Below are 14,460 nucleotides of genomic sequence, written 5' to 3' on the forward strand. Positions count from 1 at the left end.
AGTTAATTTTTGTTTTGTCTTGTTTTTCCTTTTTAATTGAGAATGGGTAAAAAAAGTGATGCCTCTCAATAACCTGCCCTTTTTCCAGGATTGAAGCACATAGTTCCCAGTGGATGTGGGCTCTTGCTACTAAGCTATGGAGCTTTTAGATTTTGCATCTTGATTAAGAGTCTTTTTCTCAAGAGGCCAGCATTGGGAGTGCAGTGGTATGGCAGTCATGGATTTCTGTGAGGCAAACTTCATGTCTTTTCTCTGGGGGTTTGTGCTCTCAGTGGCAATATTATTTTTTATTGTTGAGCAATGGCTAAGAATTCTCAGTAAGTAAATTCACATAACTCTTAAAGCCCCAAATGTCTCACCTGTAACACAACAGAAGATGATTGTTCTTTTTCAAAAGGTTTTGTCTTCAGAGTTCAGGCTGGAAGCCATGTTTGCTCCTGCCACACTCTCCTGGAGTTGCAATGTGTGTAAATGTACCCTGTGAGCATTGAACCCACAGAGATTTCTTCTTCTTCTTTGAATATTAAGATACCTTTGGGTACATGAAGGATTAAACATAAAATGGAGCTGATCTTCACACACTGTGTGCAGTATTTTTGACAGTTCATTTTTTCCATTCTTGCCCCACAGTTTTAGTATCTCAGTAGCCAAGCACCTATATTTTTTAGGATCTAAGTAAGAATTTACTTTTTTTATAGAAATTGACAGATTCCCACCCACATATTAAGGTCTGTAGTCACATCTGCCAGTGATTTTCGGTAACCATACAATTGGAGCAGTGGTAAACATTCAAACATACATTGTCCAATCCTCATCAGTGTTTATCTAACAAAAACAATAAGTGGAAATCATCATCATTTGTATTCAATTGTAATTAGTAATTCATTTTTTTCCCCAGTAACTTTTTTGGAAAGCTGTTCTAACTCTATAGCTTGTATCTTTTAATGGTGTGGAAAACAATGGGACAGTTCTATCTACCTTATTCAGAGGTAGCATGCACATACTTGGCAGACAACTGAATTAGGAAAAGTTCATATAACAGTTCAAACAGATCATGATTCCAAAGGTTCCCTGGCCTTACCTTGTATTGGGAGGAATTGTTAATACATCCCCCGTTCTCACTTGTCTGCGCAGATTTGAACTCCTGACCAAAATGCACAAATTCCTTCTATTTCAAAGAAACATTGTGCAGGAATGGGTCATAGCTCATCCTTAGCCTAGCTGTGAGGTGTTTCATGTCTTACAGACAACTTAATCTACTATTTTATCTCTTTGCTTTGTTCTGTGTTTTAGATTAGTTAATCTGAAAATTGGGAATTTTATTCCATCAGTCTATTTATGTATATATTTCTTATATGTAATACTTCTTTGGATGCACTTTTGTTTTTCCTCTCAGGTTAAAATGGAAGGTGAATGACTTGAGCACACATGTACTGTACATATTTTTGTTAGCTCTCAGTGCAGCTTACTGTTGTCAGTGTTACCAACTGAATTAAGATGCAACATTACACTATTTACTGCCAGTGGATCTGAGTTATTGTAGTTGTCAATAGAAATACTTAGAGGAAAAGCTTTCATTCCATTACTGAATGATACAAGGAGTATAAAATTCTATGTTTTTTAAAAAAGCAAACAAGCAAAGCTGGTGATGAATGAACTTAGTAACTTATTAGCCATAATCAAGCTTAATTGTATCCACTGCAGTGTTTCTTTCTGAGGATCTTTGCACTTTATCTGAGGGAGAATTTTTTTTAAGTTGCTGTGTAGATTAAGCATTATTCTTTTTCCACTGTGCTCTAATTTTGAACAAATTAAATAATGGCTTAGCTCTTCAAGTCATTGTATGTGTGTACATTAACATAGAAATAGTGTGTCCTGTGTGTAGGGGCCTACAAGGGAACTGGGAAGATAGTTCACCAGGAACTGTAATGATGGGACAAGGAGTACTGGGGGCGAAGTGAAAGAGTGAAATGTAGGTTAGCTATATGGAGGGAATTCTTTACTGTGAGAGTGGTGAGTCACTGAGCAGGTTTCCCAGAGGAGATGTGGATGCCCCAAGCCTGGCAGTGCTCCAGGCCAGGTTGAATGGGGCATTGAGCAGCCTGGTCTAGTGGGAGATGTCCCTGCTGATGGCTGGGGAACTGGAAGTTGATGGTCTTTTAAGGTCTCATTCAGCCCACTCCATTCTGTGTGTATACATTAGATGCATGTCAAAGTTATCTGGAGAATGTACAAGATATTGGAAAGGTCTGTTGGATGGCAGAAAATAGAGATATAAGTAGTTTTCCATCTGGATATTTTTTGCTATTGCTTGATCATATTGTCTCTAAATTATTCAGTCAAGTCTCATTGAGCAGAAATGCTTTCATGCTTTCCCCTTGGAATCTGTGCTGGAATCCTGAAATGCCTAATTGAGTAACTGGTACTTTTGCTGTGTCCAGGTTATCTTTATATTCTTATTTTCTCGTGCTGCTGAGGAAAAGTTTGATGAAAAAAATCATAAATATTATATGAATACTAAACCGCTTTAGGCTTAGTATGTTTCCAAGTTACTGCTTATTGAGTAAATTCTGCATATACCCTGAATTGTGCGAAATTAAATTTTTCCAGTTTATGATGTCAGTTTTGCTGTTTTCTGAACTTCTTCTTTTTCTAGTTCCTGACTTATTGAAAAAAAAAACTGCACAGTGAAAAACTGTTAACTGATTGTTCCTTGCTATGGGGAATATATACACATAATCTAAAAATGGAGACATAAACATTGCCATGGTTTTTTTTTTTAGTAGTTCTTGGTTTATTTTCTTTAACATGTTATGATTTTCCCTGTGGATTTAAATAAATGTCAAAAAGTTGAATGGTAATTCCAGTTTTATTCTGGTGTCTGCCAGTTAGGGTTTTCTAAACTTAGGACTTGCCTGCTTTTTCTTTTTTTCTATTTCTTTCTCTTTTCTTTTTTTTTTCTTTTTTCTTTTATTTGTTTTTATTTTAAATCAATGTTCACAATATCACCTAATGGAAAATAATCTGTAATTGCCATCCTGCTAGTATTTTTGTAGAGAGGAAATAAAGCAAATTCAGACAAAACCCTTTAGCTGCTTGCTGGATAATTTTCCTTCTTCCAGATAAGTGTAGTTCTTCTCGTGTTGCAGCATGCAGTGGTTTCAGAAGACCATTTAAGTTAAGGTGTTAGGAATTTCTTAAATGCATTGCTAAAAATTGTATTTCTTTCCTATTATTCCTATTTCTTTCCAATATTTTATTTATTGTGTGACTGCCTCAAAAAAAAAGAAAAAAGGTTGTGTCTTGTTCTTTCATGAAAAAATTTGGGTTATTCATCTTCATCATGTTTTGGTTATTACCAGCACTGGGGGGAAACATGTACAATGTGTTACAAAGATTTCCTAAGTTCATGGCCCCAGGCTGAGATTATGTTTTTAAGGAACATATTTTATAATGCATTTCAAAGTTCTTTGTAAATTTTTGAAAATATATCTGAATATTTATTCTTAAAGAAGAAGCACATTACATTCTAGTTTTATAGCTGTGTAATCTCTGTAAAGTATTACCATATCTTGATGTTGTTTTTGGAACTGATCCTTTAGGAAGAGAGTTTGTTTTGCTTTTTCCCCCCATAAAAGAAGCACTGATACCTTCTTGAATACTGTTTCATTTAAATTGAGTATTTTTTAATTCAGTGTTTTTAATTAAAGTTTTATTAAAGTGCACAAAGTGAGTATTACTGTAGTGGAAATTTGATGTAGTTTTTAAAATCAGACTTATGAAATACTTTCCCTTTTACAGGGTTACCAGGGAATGGTTGATGGAGGTGATAATATTGTAGAAGTTTCATGGGAAAGTGTTTCGAGTATCCTGCAAGTGGTAAGTGCTAAGGGGTGAGAGTGGGACACAAAACTTCTTTATTCAAACAGAAGAGCCAAAATTCTCGATTCAGGCACCTGCTGGAGTTATGTATTTGGACTGTGTGTGATGAGTGACCAGCAGGAAGACGTGCCACTTCCAGCAGAGCCTGGTTTCTGCAGTGACACTTGCTGGAGATCTTGGCGTGGTCTTGAATTTGGAGCCCAGAAATAATCTTGAAAACCTTTGTTCTAGATTTGCAATGCCACCTGTCATTACCCCCCTAAAGCCACATTGGCAAGTCTATATTTAATAGAAAAGACATTATAGGGCCAAAACATGAAACAGCTGTGTTTTGTAAGGCAATTAATTTCTTACGAAACCCTGTTGTCTTTCTGTGTAAGTGGATTTAGAATTATAGTAACGGATGTAATTACTGTGCAGTTCTGCAGAGCTCAGATACTGCCAGTGACTTTGTACATTTTTGTTACAACATTCTGCAGTGTGGCCATTTGGATCTCCTCAGCTTTTGCTCAGCATGGTAATGTTGTTGCCTCTTCCAGAGCAGGTGCTATGTTTGGCAAAGAGGCCTTACTGCTTGCCAAGCTTTCTGAAAACTACCTCCAGGTGAAGCATGGGTTTCTTTGGAGTTTTTTGTAAAGTTAATGAATATAAAAGAGTTAGCAGAGACAATTTTTTTTTTTTAAACCAATGCCCTGGAGTACTGTGAGGTATTTTGTCCCCTGTGTTTGGTTGTTTTTCTTTTCTTCTTTTTTTCCCCCATGTCTATCTTGCAGAATTTTTAACTAGAATCATGGAATATATCAAGTTGACAGGGACTCATAAGGACATTGAGTCCTAAAGCTAAACAATATGACTAAAAGCATCATCCAGATGAATCTTATAATGACAGGAAAATTGAGTTTTCTTGGCCAAACCACACAGGGCATAGGCAGGAACAGGATGTAGGTTCCTGTACATGTGTAGGGTAAAAGAAAAACATCTTTCTGAGCTTTATTGCTGGAAATTCAACAGACCAACAATGAACCTCAGCATGTATCTTACAGAATAGAATGTGTTTAGTTGTTTTGATGAGAAAGATTTTACAGCCCATTGTGTATTTGTTTATTCAGAACAAGTAGCACTTTGTTTCAAATACAGTTTCTTTTCCTCTTGCAGCTGTTTTCTTCTAAGTGTGAAAATACCTAGTTTTAGAGACATTTTTTAGTTCTGATTTTTTTTTCAGCATCTCCATGGGTACACATCTACCTTTCTTTCTGGAGATAGCTGAATTCTGTTCCACTTTATTTTTTCTTTCCACTAGCAGCTATGCAACACAGATGTCAACCTGGTCTGAGAAATGAAACATCTATTGATAGGGTAAATTGTGTCAGTACAGCCACTGCAGATTTGAAGTTCAAATCTAGATGGATGTTACAGATTTACTACAAGTTAAAGTGAAGGGAATGTTTATGCAAAAGTGATGTAATCATCTCCAGATTTGCTTGCAGGAAAAAAATTAGTTTTTTCAGTCTTAATTGATACTACTTTTTACTGTGACAATAAACAAGGCAAAAATTAAACTTCTTGAGTGACTGAACAGCATAAACACAGAAGATGTGACAGGGCAGTTCAGTTATTTTTAAAAACACCACCATTTCCAAAAGAAGCTTTTTAATTCATATTAATAAATGCAACAGATAATCAATAAAAAAGAAAATGTAGCATTAGTCTGATCTGTAAGGAATTAAAGGCATTTATTTCCATAATTCTGTGGAATGACAATGGATGCTAATTTTGAATTTCAGGGATACATTTTTTCTCTTATTGTCTATGTATCTTGTGATATTCAGGGGAAAAACACCACACTGAGGCAAATTAATGTAAATACTTAACTAGTTCATATATCACTTTTAAATGTAAGTAGCAACGTATTTATTTTAATACTGCTAAAATTAATCTGATGTAATTTAACATTTTCCTTCCAGAGTAGCTCTTTATCAGTCATTTTTGAGTAGTTTTTTTGTTTTTGTGTGTGTATATATCTGTATGTGTATGTATCTGTTCTTGAACATAAATTCCCACAGGTTTGATAATTTGTATATCATTACCTTACCTCACTGTAAAATTAGAAGACAGAGGTTATGCTACAAATCTCATCACTAATCCATCTTAGACATGCACAGTAATACACCGGACCATTAGCTAATAGTGCTGTTCTTCCCTGTCCTAGGGGGGCACCGTGATCGGCAGCGCGCGCTGCAAGTCGTTCCGCACGCGCGAGGGCCGCCTGCAGGCTGCCTGCAACCTGGTGCAGAGGGGCATCACCAACCTCTGCGTGATCGGCGGCGACGGCAGCCTGACCGGCGCCAACCTCTTCCGTGAGGAGTGGAGCGGGCTGCTGGAAGAGCTGGCACAGAAAGGTCAGTGTGCCTTCAGGCCCCCTGGACTTCCCCTCCAGTCTGCAGGGGAGTTATGAACCCTAGCTGCAGGTGTGCAGACTGTATCCAGAGGATAGATCTAAAGTTTAAAAATCAAATACATTCATTCTAGGAAATCGCATGGTTCTTCATAAAAGAATAGCTTTTGGTTTGTGTAGATCCACTCATGTGTATCATAAAGGTCCAAAAAAGGCCAAATAAGTTACTGGGCAACAGTCTGTGTGGCTTTTGTCCTCTATTATGAATCGTTTTTAGGATCTGAACTTCTTACCTTTTGCTTGAAAAGCCCTATGCCCTCATATACAATCTGAGGGGGTAATTTCTTTCCTACAACAAGTGACACATTTGTATGTTATTTAATTATGATGCTTTCCTTCCTGTGTGTCGTTATTTAAGATCAGAACATTAAGAGGTTGTTGATAGAAGTACAACCAGCCCAGTAGTTGCCTTTGATGGCATCCAGGAGAATGCATAGGGAAGAGTAAAGACTAAAATAATGCTGTGTTGATGCTATGTGTTACTCATAGTACATAAAAACTCTGATAGGTTCCATCCATTTCTGTCTTCAGAGCTTCCTGAGCCAGATGCTGTCAGCAGTCCTTAATGAATTTCTCTTTCATGAATGTATACAGTCTACTTGAAAGCATACAGAATATTGCTGAAAACATTGTGTAGCAAGGAGTACTGCAGCTTCAGTGAATAATGAAGATTGTGAAGAATCTTCTTCTGTTTATTTTGATCCTGCTGGCTTCTAGATCATTTGATATCCATAGTTTCTGTGTTAGAGTAAACCATGAACAATCCTGCTTCCTCTCTGCATGCCAGTTGAGATTTTACAGCTGTCTTATTTTCCCTTCATCATCTCTTTTTCTAGATGGAAGAATCCTAGTTTGCTTAGTTGTTCCTTATGTGTAAGTTCTATATCTTTGATCATCTTTGTTGCCCTTCTCTGAACCTTTTCCAGTTCTACCCTGTTTTGAGGTGGGGAGGACCACAACTGCGCCCAGTATTCAAGATGAGGGCAAACCATGGATCTACACAGTAGTATAATGATCTTTGTTTTGTTCTCTATTCTTTTCTTAATATTTTCTAATATTTTGATTTTTTTTACTGCTATTGAGCATTGAAGCTGATTTATTAATGAAAACAGCATTTTTATATTATGCTGGAAATAGCGTTATTTTGTTTGTGATCTTAGGGTACATTTTTTTCATGTGTCTTAGTTTACATTTATCTGCAATGAATTCCATTTGATACTTTAGTGCTCACTGTGTCTTGCTAGTCTTCATTTCTTCTCAAACACTCCATATGTTTAGATCCCAAATAATTCAGTTTGATCAGTAAACTTTGGCACTTTGCTGCTCATTCCCTTTTCCAGGTTATTGCTGAGTGAACAGCGCAGATCCTTGTAGAGCTCCATTGGTTACCTTCCTAAGATAGAAGAATTTGTGTTTACCACTGCCCTCTGCCTTGTATTTTTTACCTTCTGTTTCACATTATTTACTCTATGAAAAGCCTTCAGCCTTGTACAGTGACTGCTTAGTTTCCTCAAAATCCTTTGGCAAAAGACTTTGTCAATGGCTTTTTAGAAATCTGAGTAGAATATGTCAACCAGATGTTAAGTCACATTTGGAACTCTAGAAGAGGTTTGTAATGCATGGTATACATTCATAGAAAACATTTTGATTCTTCTTCACAGTGTTATATATATCTTCATGGACATTAGTTATATTTTTTCATTATGGTTTCTGCTGTTTTTCTGTAATGTAGACATTAAACAAACTGATACGTAGTTCTTTAATCTCATATTAAAAATTTGGCATTATATTTACTACCATCCCATCCCACAGATACTAAGGTAGTTTTAAGTGCTTAAGCAGCTAAGGTGTTTCATCCTTGAGATCCTTTAGAGCTCTTGGATGATGCAGCATTTTCATTGCTGTCTTGGGAGACATCGCTAAGACATAGAATAGGAGCTTTTCTGTTCTGTTTGCTTATTAATCATGAAATCAGAGCCTTTCAGTGTTGCAAAAGACAAGTCTTCAAAAGTTGGATGCTGGTTTCTAACTGTTTACATATGCACATAATCACATCCAGTTTGCATCCTTTTGCTTCTTCATTGCGCGTTTTACACTGAGACTACAGTTTGAATACTACTGTTTTAATTTGAAACCATCAGTTTTAAGGTTGGTTACAAAACTTGAAAATTATTTGACACTTTGAGATGGACTGAAAAGCTCTTATTTCCTTCCTTACTGTAAGGAGTTCCATGCAGGATTCTTTTGTTTGGATGTTTGACTGGCTTTTGTTTGTAGTTTTGACTAACCTTGTTGCCTAAAATATCTAAACATAATTTAATGTTTGGATATGTTTAGTTTATAAAAGTAGAGCACCCAAGCAATACATCTAATGTTTTTTTTTTAGTAGTCTTACAGTTCTTTCTCTGAATACTTCTTTACAGGAAAGATTGATGCAGAGGCTGTTAAGAAATATGCTTACCTTAACATTGTGGGAATGGTTGGATCCATAGACAATGACTTCTGTGGCACTGATATGACCATAGGTACTGACTCAGCTCTGCACAGAATAATTGAAGTTGTGGATGCCATCATGACCACTGCTCAGAGGTAAATTAAGCATGTTATAGAGACTGATAACAAATATACACATGTTATGCTGTTGTTTAAGTTCATTTTAAATAGAGGTTAGATAGGTGGGGAAATAAAATTTCTTTTAGCTGCATGTTTCAGATGTCTTGGTTTCTTTTTTTCTTAGTAACTGCTTTTTCATCATTCCTGTCATGGCAGCACTTCAAGTATGCAATCGTAGAGGCTGCATCAGCCTTAGGGGCAGACTTGGTTTCAATGTTTTTAGTCTTTTTCAGACATAACCTGTTACAGAAGATCCAGACACACCATGAATAATACAAAAATAGCATCTGTGTTATATAGCCTTTATTTCAGTAAGAGTGAAGCAACTAATTTATTTTGTTTGAATACAGCCTACCATTACAGTTCTTAACTATGGCTCTGCATCATTTACATTTCCAGTAAAGGTTCATATCTTCTCTCATAGTATGTTTTGCAAGAAAGTTGTGAAAATGAATTATGCATTGGGAGATACTTAATTTTAAATATATTATTTAATATGACAATGATTTTGTTTTCCTAATGTTTTTCTGTTTTGCTAAGGGATTCTGAGTTCAGTAATCATAGTAAACACAAGCTGTTTCGTGTTACTAGGTTCAGTTAATATGTTTTCTTATTTTGACAGCCATCAGAGGACATTTGTTCTGGAGGTTATGGGGAGACACTGTGGGTATGTATTGTCTTCAGCATTTTGTGAATTGTACAGGTACAATTGTGAAAGAAATCTGAACCATAAAAATCTAATCATTTGTTCTATATTTTAGCTATCTAGCTCTGGTTAGTGCCTTAGCCTGTGGTGCAGATTGGGTGTTTATTCCTGAATACCCACCAGAAGAAGGCTGGGAAGATTCAATGTGTGTTAAGCTTTCAGAGGTAATTTGTTAATGTGTTTGAGATTCTCTGATTTCTTTGTGGATGTTTATTTGAAAGCAGTGATTAAAAAGTGTGATCAGGACTTTAAGCAAGTCTGGTTTTGGTGTCACATAAAGTTCTCTGTGATCTTGAACATTGCTTTTATTGCACTCTGTGATTGTTTTGAGGAATCATATGACCTGCCCTGGGAATTGCATAAAATTATATCTATATAAGCCATATGTGTACATTTCCTCAGCAACTTGATGCTAGACATTTTACTTCATCAGTGAAAAGATGTGTATGTAATAAAAGGCATGAGAACACATCATGTATGAGTGATCAAATACAAGGAATGTTTCCTCAAATCCTAGCAGCTTAATGTAGAGCAAATGATTATAAAATTATGTTGTAAATTACTCTTGTTTTTTTTAACTACAGGAATGTGCTTTTATTTTTATTACAGAACCGTGCACGAAAGAAAAGGTTGAATATTATTATTGTAGCTGAAGGAGCTATTGATTGCCACAACAAACCTATAACATCAGAGAAGGTTAAGGATGTAAGTGTCAACTTCCCTATGATACAAGATTTCTGTTCATAAGATGGGGCCTATTGTTAACAATAACATTTTTGTAGAGTAAATCTGTTCCCATTAGGTAGCTTGTCACACAATTGTATTTTATCCTTGTGCTTTATCATCTAAAATTCCATAGTCAAATAAAAGGGCAGTATTTTCAGTGGCAATTAATTGGAACCTTTTCTCCTTGTAATGCAACACAGCAGTGCAAAAGCATCTGCTTCATGTGTGCCTTAATTGATAGTTTGAAATTAGCTCAAACCTATATTTATAGGCCTATTTTACTTTGTATGTCGTGTAAAATTTTTAATATTGGTCTGTCTCACAGTGAACTAATACTGTGTTTTTTTGGACAAACTCTTGTCCAAATGGTTGCTTTGATAAAAATTTCATGGGTGTTTAAGATTAAAAAAACTTTTAAGCTGCATTTTTCTGCCTTTTTTTTTAAGGGCTCATTAAGAAATAAATTGGGAAATAGTCATTGGTGGAAAGGAGCTATGATACACTGGCTTTACCTGGGGTTCATCTGTCCTGTGACTGTGAAGTTCTGTTTTCCATAGCTGTCAGTTTTAGAGAAACCTTTGACTTCATTCAGAATTGCAGTTATATGAAGTAACATTTAGCACTAAGTGGTGTTAAGTGTACAAAATGCTAACATCCATATAAATAATGATAATATTAAACCCACTGTATTTTTAAATTCTTTGCAGCTTGTGGTTCAGCGGCTTGGTTTTGACACCCGGGTAACCATCCTGGGCCACGTGCAAAGAGGTGGAACCCCTTCAGCTTTTGACAGAATTCTTGTGAGTATTCCCAAAATAACTGCTCATGGCACCACATAGGACAACTGCATTTTATTATTTATTTGGAGGTGGGATGGTTCTCTACCTGATTAAGTTCACAAATCCAACTGTTATTTCACACTAACTGTCTGAATTGCTCAAATTCAGAGTGGTGAAGCACTTTGTGTGAAGGAATCTATGCTTAGGCTCGAAATGCAAAGCTTAATCGTCCATACTTATGGATATAAACAGCCCACAAGTTTTTCACCTTACCAAGGGGTGGTTTGTGTCAGCTTGACTTACAGAGAAATCAGGATCATTTCTGTGGTCGGAGGCGCATTTCAGTGCTTGCTTGAACACTCCAACGTTCTCTCCTTGCAGGCGAGTCGTATGGGTGTGGAAGCCGTGCTTGCCCTTTTAGAAGCTACTCCAGATACCCCTGCCTGTGTCGTGTCCCTGTCTGGAAATCAGGCTGTCCGTCTGCCTCTGATGGAGTGTGTGCAGATGGTGAGGCTCTGGCAAAAAGCCAGTTTATGTTATTTATTTACTACAACACACTACTATGTACAATAATTGCCTGTTCTCATTAGGACATTGATGGAATGTGTACAGCACTTTCCCAAATTTGGGAATGAATAATGAAGTTCATATATGTTCTCTATGTGTTACTATTCACTATTCATTTGCAAACTGTCAAGGAATAAGAAATTCATAGCTTCTTAATTTTTTCTGAAATTTCATCTCAGATCTTCTGTTTTTATTGTTACAACAAATTCTTCAGATGCTTGCATCCATTTACATGTTGTATACAAGTCAGGTTTCTTCACTAAAACTGCACAGTTTAAACTGAAAGAAGAAAATACATAATAGATACATTGATTTCTTTGTCTCATTAAAGCTTTAGGTATTTATTTCTACTTTCTTCTTTTCCTCCACCCTGTAATTTATGCTATGAGAGGAGGTTGCTCATAAATTGAGGAATTGTCAGTATTTCTTTTTTCACTCTGGAAATATATTAACACATGGAATATATTAAATATTTGAACTCCTGTATTTTTTAAACATACTGAGTAATCAACTTGTTTTTTCAAGACTCAAGAAGTCCAGAAAGCCATGGATGAGGGAAGATTTCTTGAGGCTGTGAGGCTTCGTGGAAGGTATGGCCGATAGCTTATATCAGTTTATTTGCTGTAGAAAGGAATAGTTGCTTTGCTGTTATGCTGGCACGTGACATTTTATTTTAAATATTTTACTAACTGTATGGTTTTTTGGGTTTGAGAATGAGAGGAGACAGAAGAATTGCCTAAATAGAATAATTGGAATTCTTACTTGCACCAAAACAAACTGTATTCTGTTTCTCTGCTGTGTCAGACTGGAAGCTGTTCCTAGGGTAACTGGTCACAAAGCAAAAAGCTGCTGTGCTGTATGACCTGACTGGTAGCTACCATAAGTTTGTTTATTCATGAATTTGAGGCCAGTCCTGTGAGCTTGTTTGTAAATAGTTGGTAGTTTTCCAGCAGTAAGGTTGGAGGAGGTATTCTTCAGTCCTGTCAGGAGAGTGATTTCTGTTTCAAGTCATCTGATAATAAAATGCTTTCTCCCCAGTCTAGAAAACTAGTTTGTTAGCTGCATAGTTGTTTTATATTTTACGACTTTTATCTTAAAGAATGGAATATTTTTCATTGTTCTCTCATTTCTAGTTTTTGCTGTATTTTGCATTTGCAATAACAATGGTGTTAATATTTCATACCAGTTTTTTAATGTTTCTGAAAAATTCAAATGTTCCTTTAAAATAACTATGAGTTTAAAATGTTACTATTTTATTTGCTTATCTTATTTGCTCCTTTGTTTAGGAGCTTTGAAAACAACCTTAACACGTACAAATTACTGTCGCACAAAAAGCCAGATGCTGAGCTTCCAAAGGTAAGGGGATTTGTTGAATGTGCAATGCATGTCTGCTTTTGGAATCCATTAATAACTCCCTTCAGACCTCTATTATAGCATAGGTTACAAATTAAATATTATGAAGATGCTTGAAGCACACTTGTTTATTCTAATAATAGGTAACATTTTTAAAGTGAAATACAATTGTAACTAGAAAATTCCTGTAGACAGTTTCCTTCTGTTTTGGATGTGCAGCTGGTCCCAATTGTTAAAATGTCTGGTCGTAATAGTTACTGTTTTGCCCTCTGTTTCTAACCATGGAGAGAAGGAGGGATGATATTTAAGATCATGATTAAGACTGAAAATCTTTAGATAAAGGAGGCTTCTATATTAAAAGAATTCTAAGCTTTCCTTTTGAAGGGTAAAACCATTCATGGATAAGGGCAAATACAGGAATTCATGGGAAGCAATACTGAGGATAGATCCATCACCTTTATGTGAAGTAAGTCACTCTGCATAATACAGTTTAAATTAAATGAACGGACATTTAGTTTCTTTGTAGTTCCTAAGATTTGTATAAGAGGAAATTTGGATTTATTTAGGAATCAGACACTAAATTTTGTTGCAAACAAATCTTAGAAGGGATTTATTTTTGGTTTATTAGAAGTTTACTGAATAATTCTGTTTGATCATAGTTGGTGACTGTGTCATCTCATCTTGTTAATTCCTCTTTTAATTGTGGTTTGTGACCATTTGTTAACTTATTTGCATAATGTTGTTGCTGTTATACTTTCTCCCAAATAAATATTTGAGTAATGATTACTGGTGGTAGCTTCTCAATATTACTAAGGAGCAAAATTGCATTGGTAATACACTCAGGACCTAAGACTGCTAAGACTGACCTTAAAGAGATCAGGGAATTCAGGATTTTTTAGGTGGATATTTAACATTTTCTTTTGCAGATCAGGTGTTTGGGTGGTGGTTGGTTTTTTTTTTTTTTTTAATACAGCAATGCAAATCAAGGACTCTTAGTACTGGGCTTTTGTAATTTTTTAAAAATACTTCTGTCATACCTTCTGTGATAAATGGTGTTAGAAGGAAATGTAGGCCACGTATAATTACTAACTACTCAGATTTGACCATACTAACAAAATCCGTGTGCATTCAGTAAAAGAGGTTGAATAGGAATTAAAAAGTAGATGAAATGTGCATGTCACAGGAATTGAGGAAAGAGCTAAGCTGATCAGATCAGGAGAGCCAGCTGAACGCTCTGCTTCAGCAGTGCTTCTGCACACATTATATTTTGCTGTTTGTGATTGCATTGCATTTTTATACAATCCTTCAACTGTACCAAAACAAAAAAAAACCACCCAAAAAAGCCCTCTACGTATACTCTGGTTTGTGTCTCTTTTATT

At 35.8% G+C, this 14,460-nt stretch overlaps 1 protein-coding gene across 1 annotated transcript in view; it reads left to right on the forward strand.

Annotated features, from left to right (window-relative positions):
* PFKP (phosphofructokinase, platelet) overlaps positions 1-14,460 on the forward strand; it is a 42,550-nt gene that overhangs the window by 11,110 nt on the left and 16,980 nt on the right. Inside the window, 10 exon segments of the mRNA XM_030943846.1 lie at positions 3,802-3,879; positions 6,092-6,281; positions 8,761-8,926; positions 9,573-9,617; positions 9,712-9,820; positions 10,266-10,361; positions 11,090-11,182; positions 11,543-11,668; positions 12,254-12,318; positions 13,015-13,084. Coding sequence (XP_030799706.1) covers positions 3,802-3,879; positions 6,092-6,281; positions 8,761-8,926; positions 9,573-9,617; positions 9,712-9,820; positions 10,266-10,361; positions 11,090-11,182; positions 11,543-11,668; positions 12,254-12,318; positions 13,015-13,084 — 1,038 coding nt within the window.

This window comes from Camarhynchus parvulus, chromosome 2, assembly GCF_901933205.1.
Source record: "Camarhynchus parvulus chromosome 2, STF_HiC, whole genome shotgun sequence".
Lineage (NCBI taxonomy): Eukaryota > Metazoa > Chordata > Aves > Passeriformes > Thraupidae > Camarhynchus > Camarhynchus parvulus.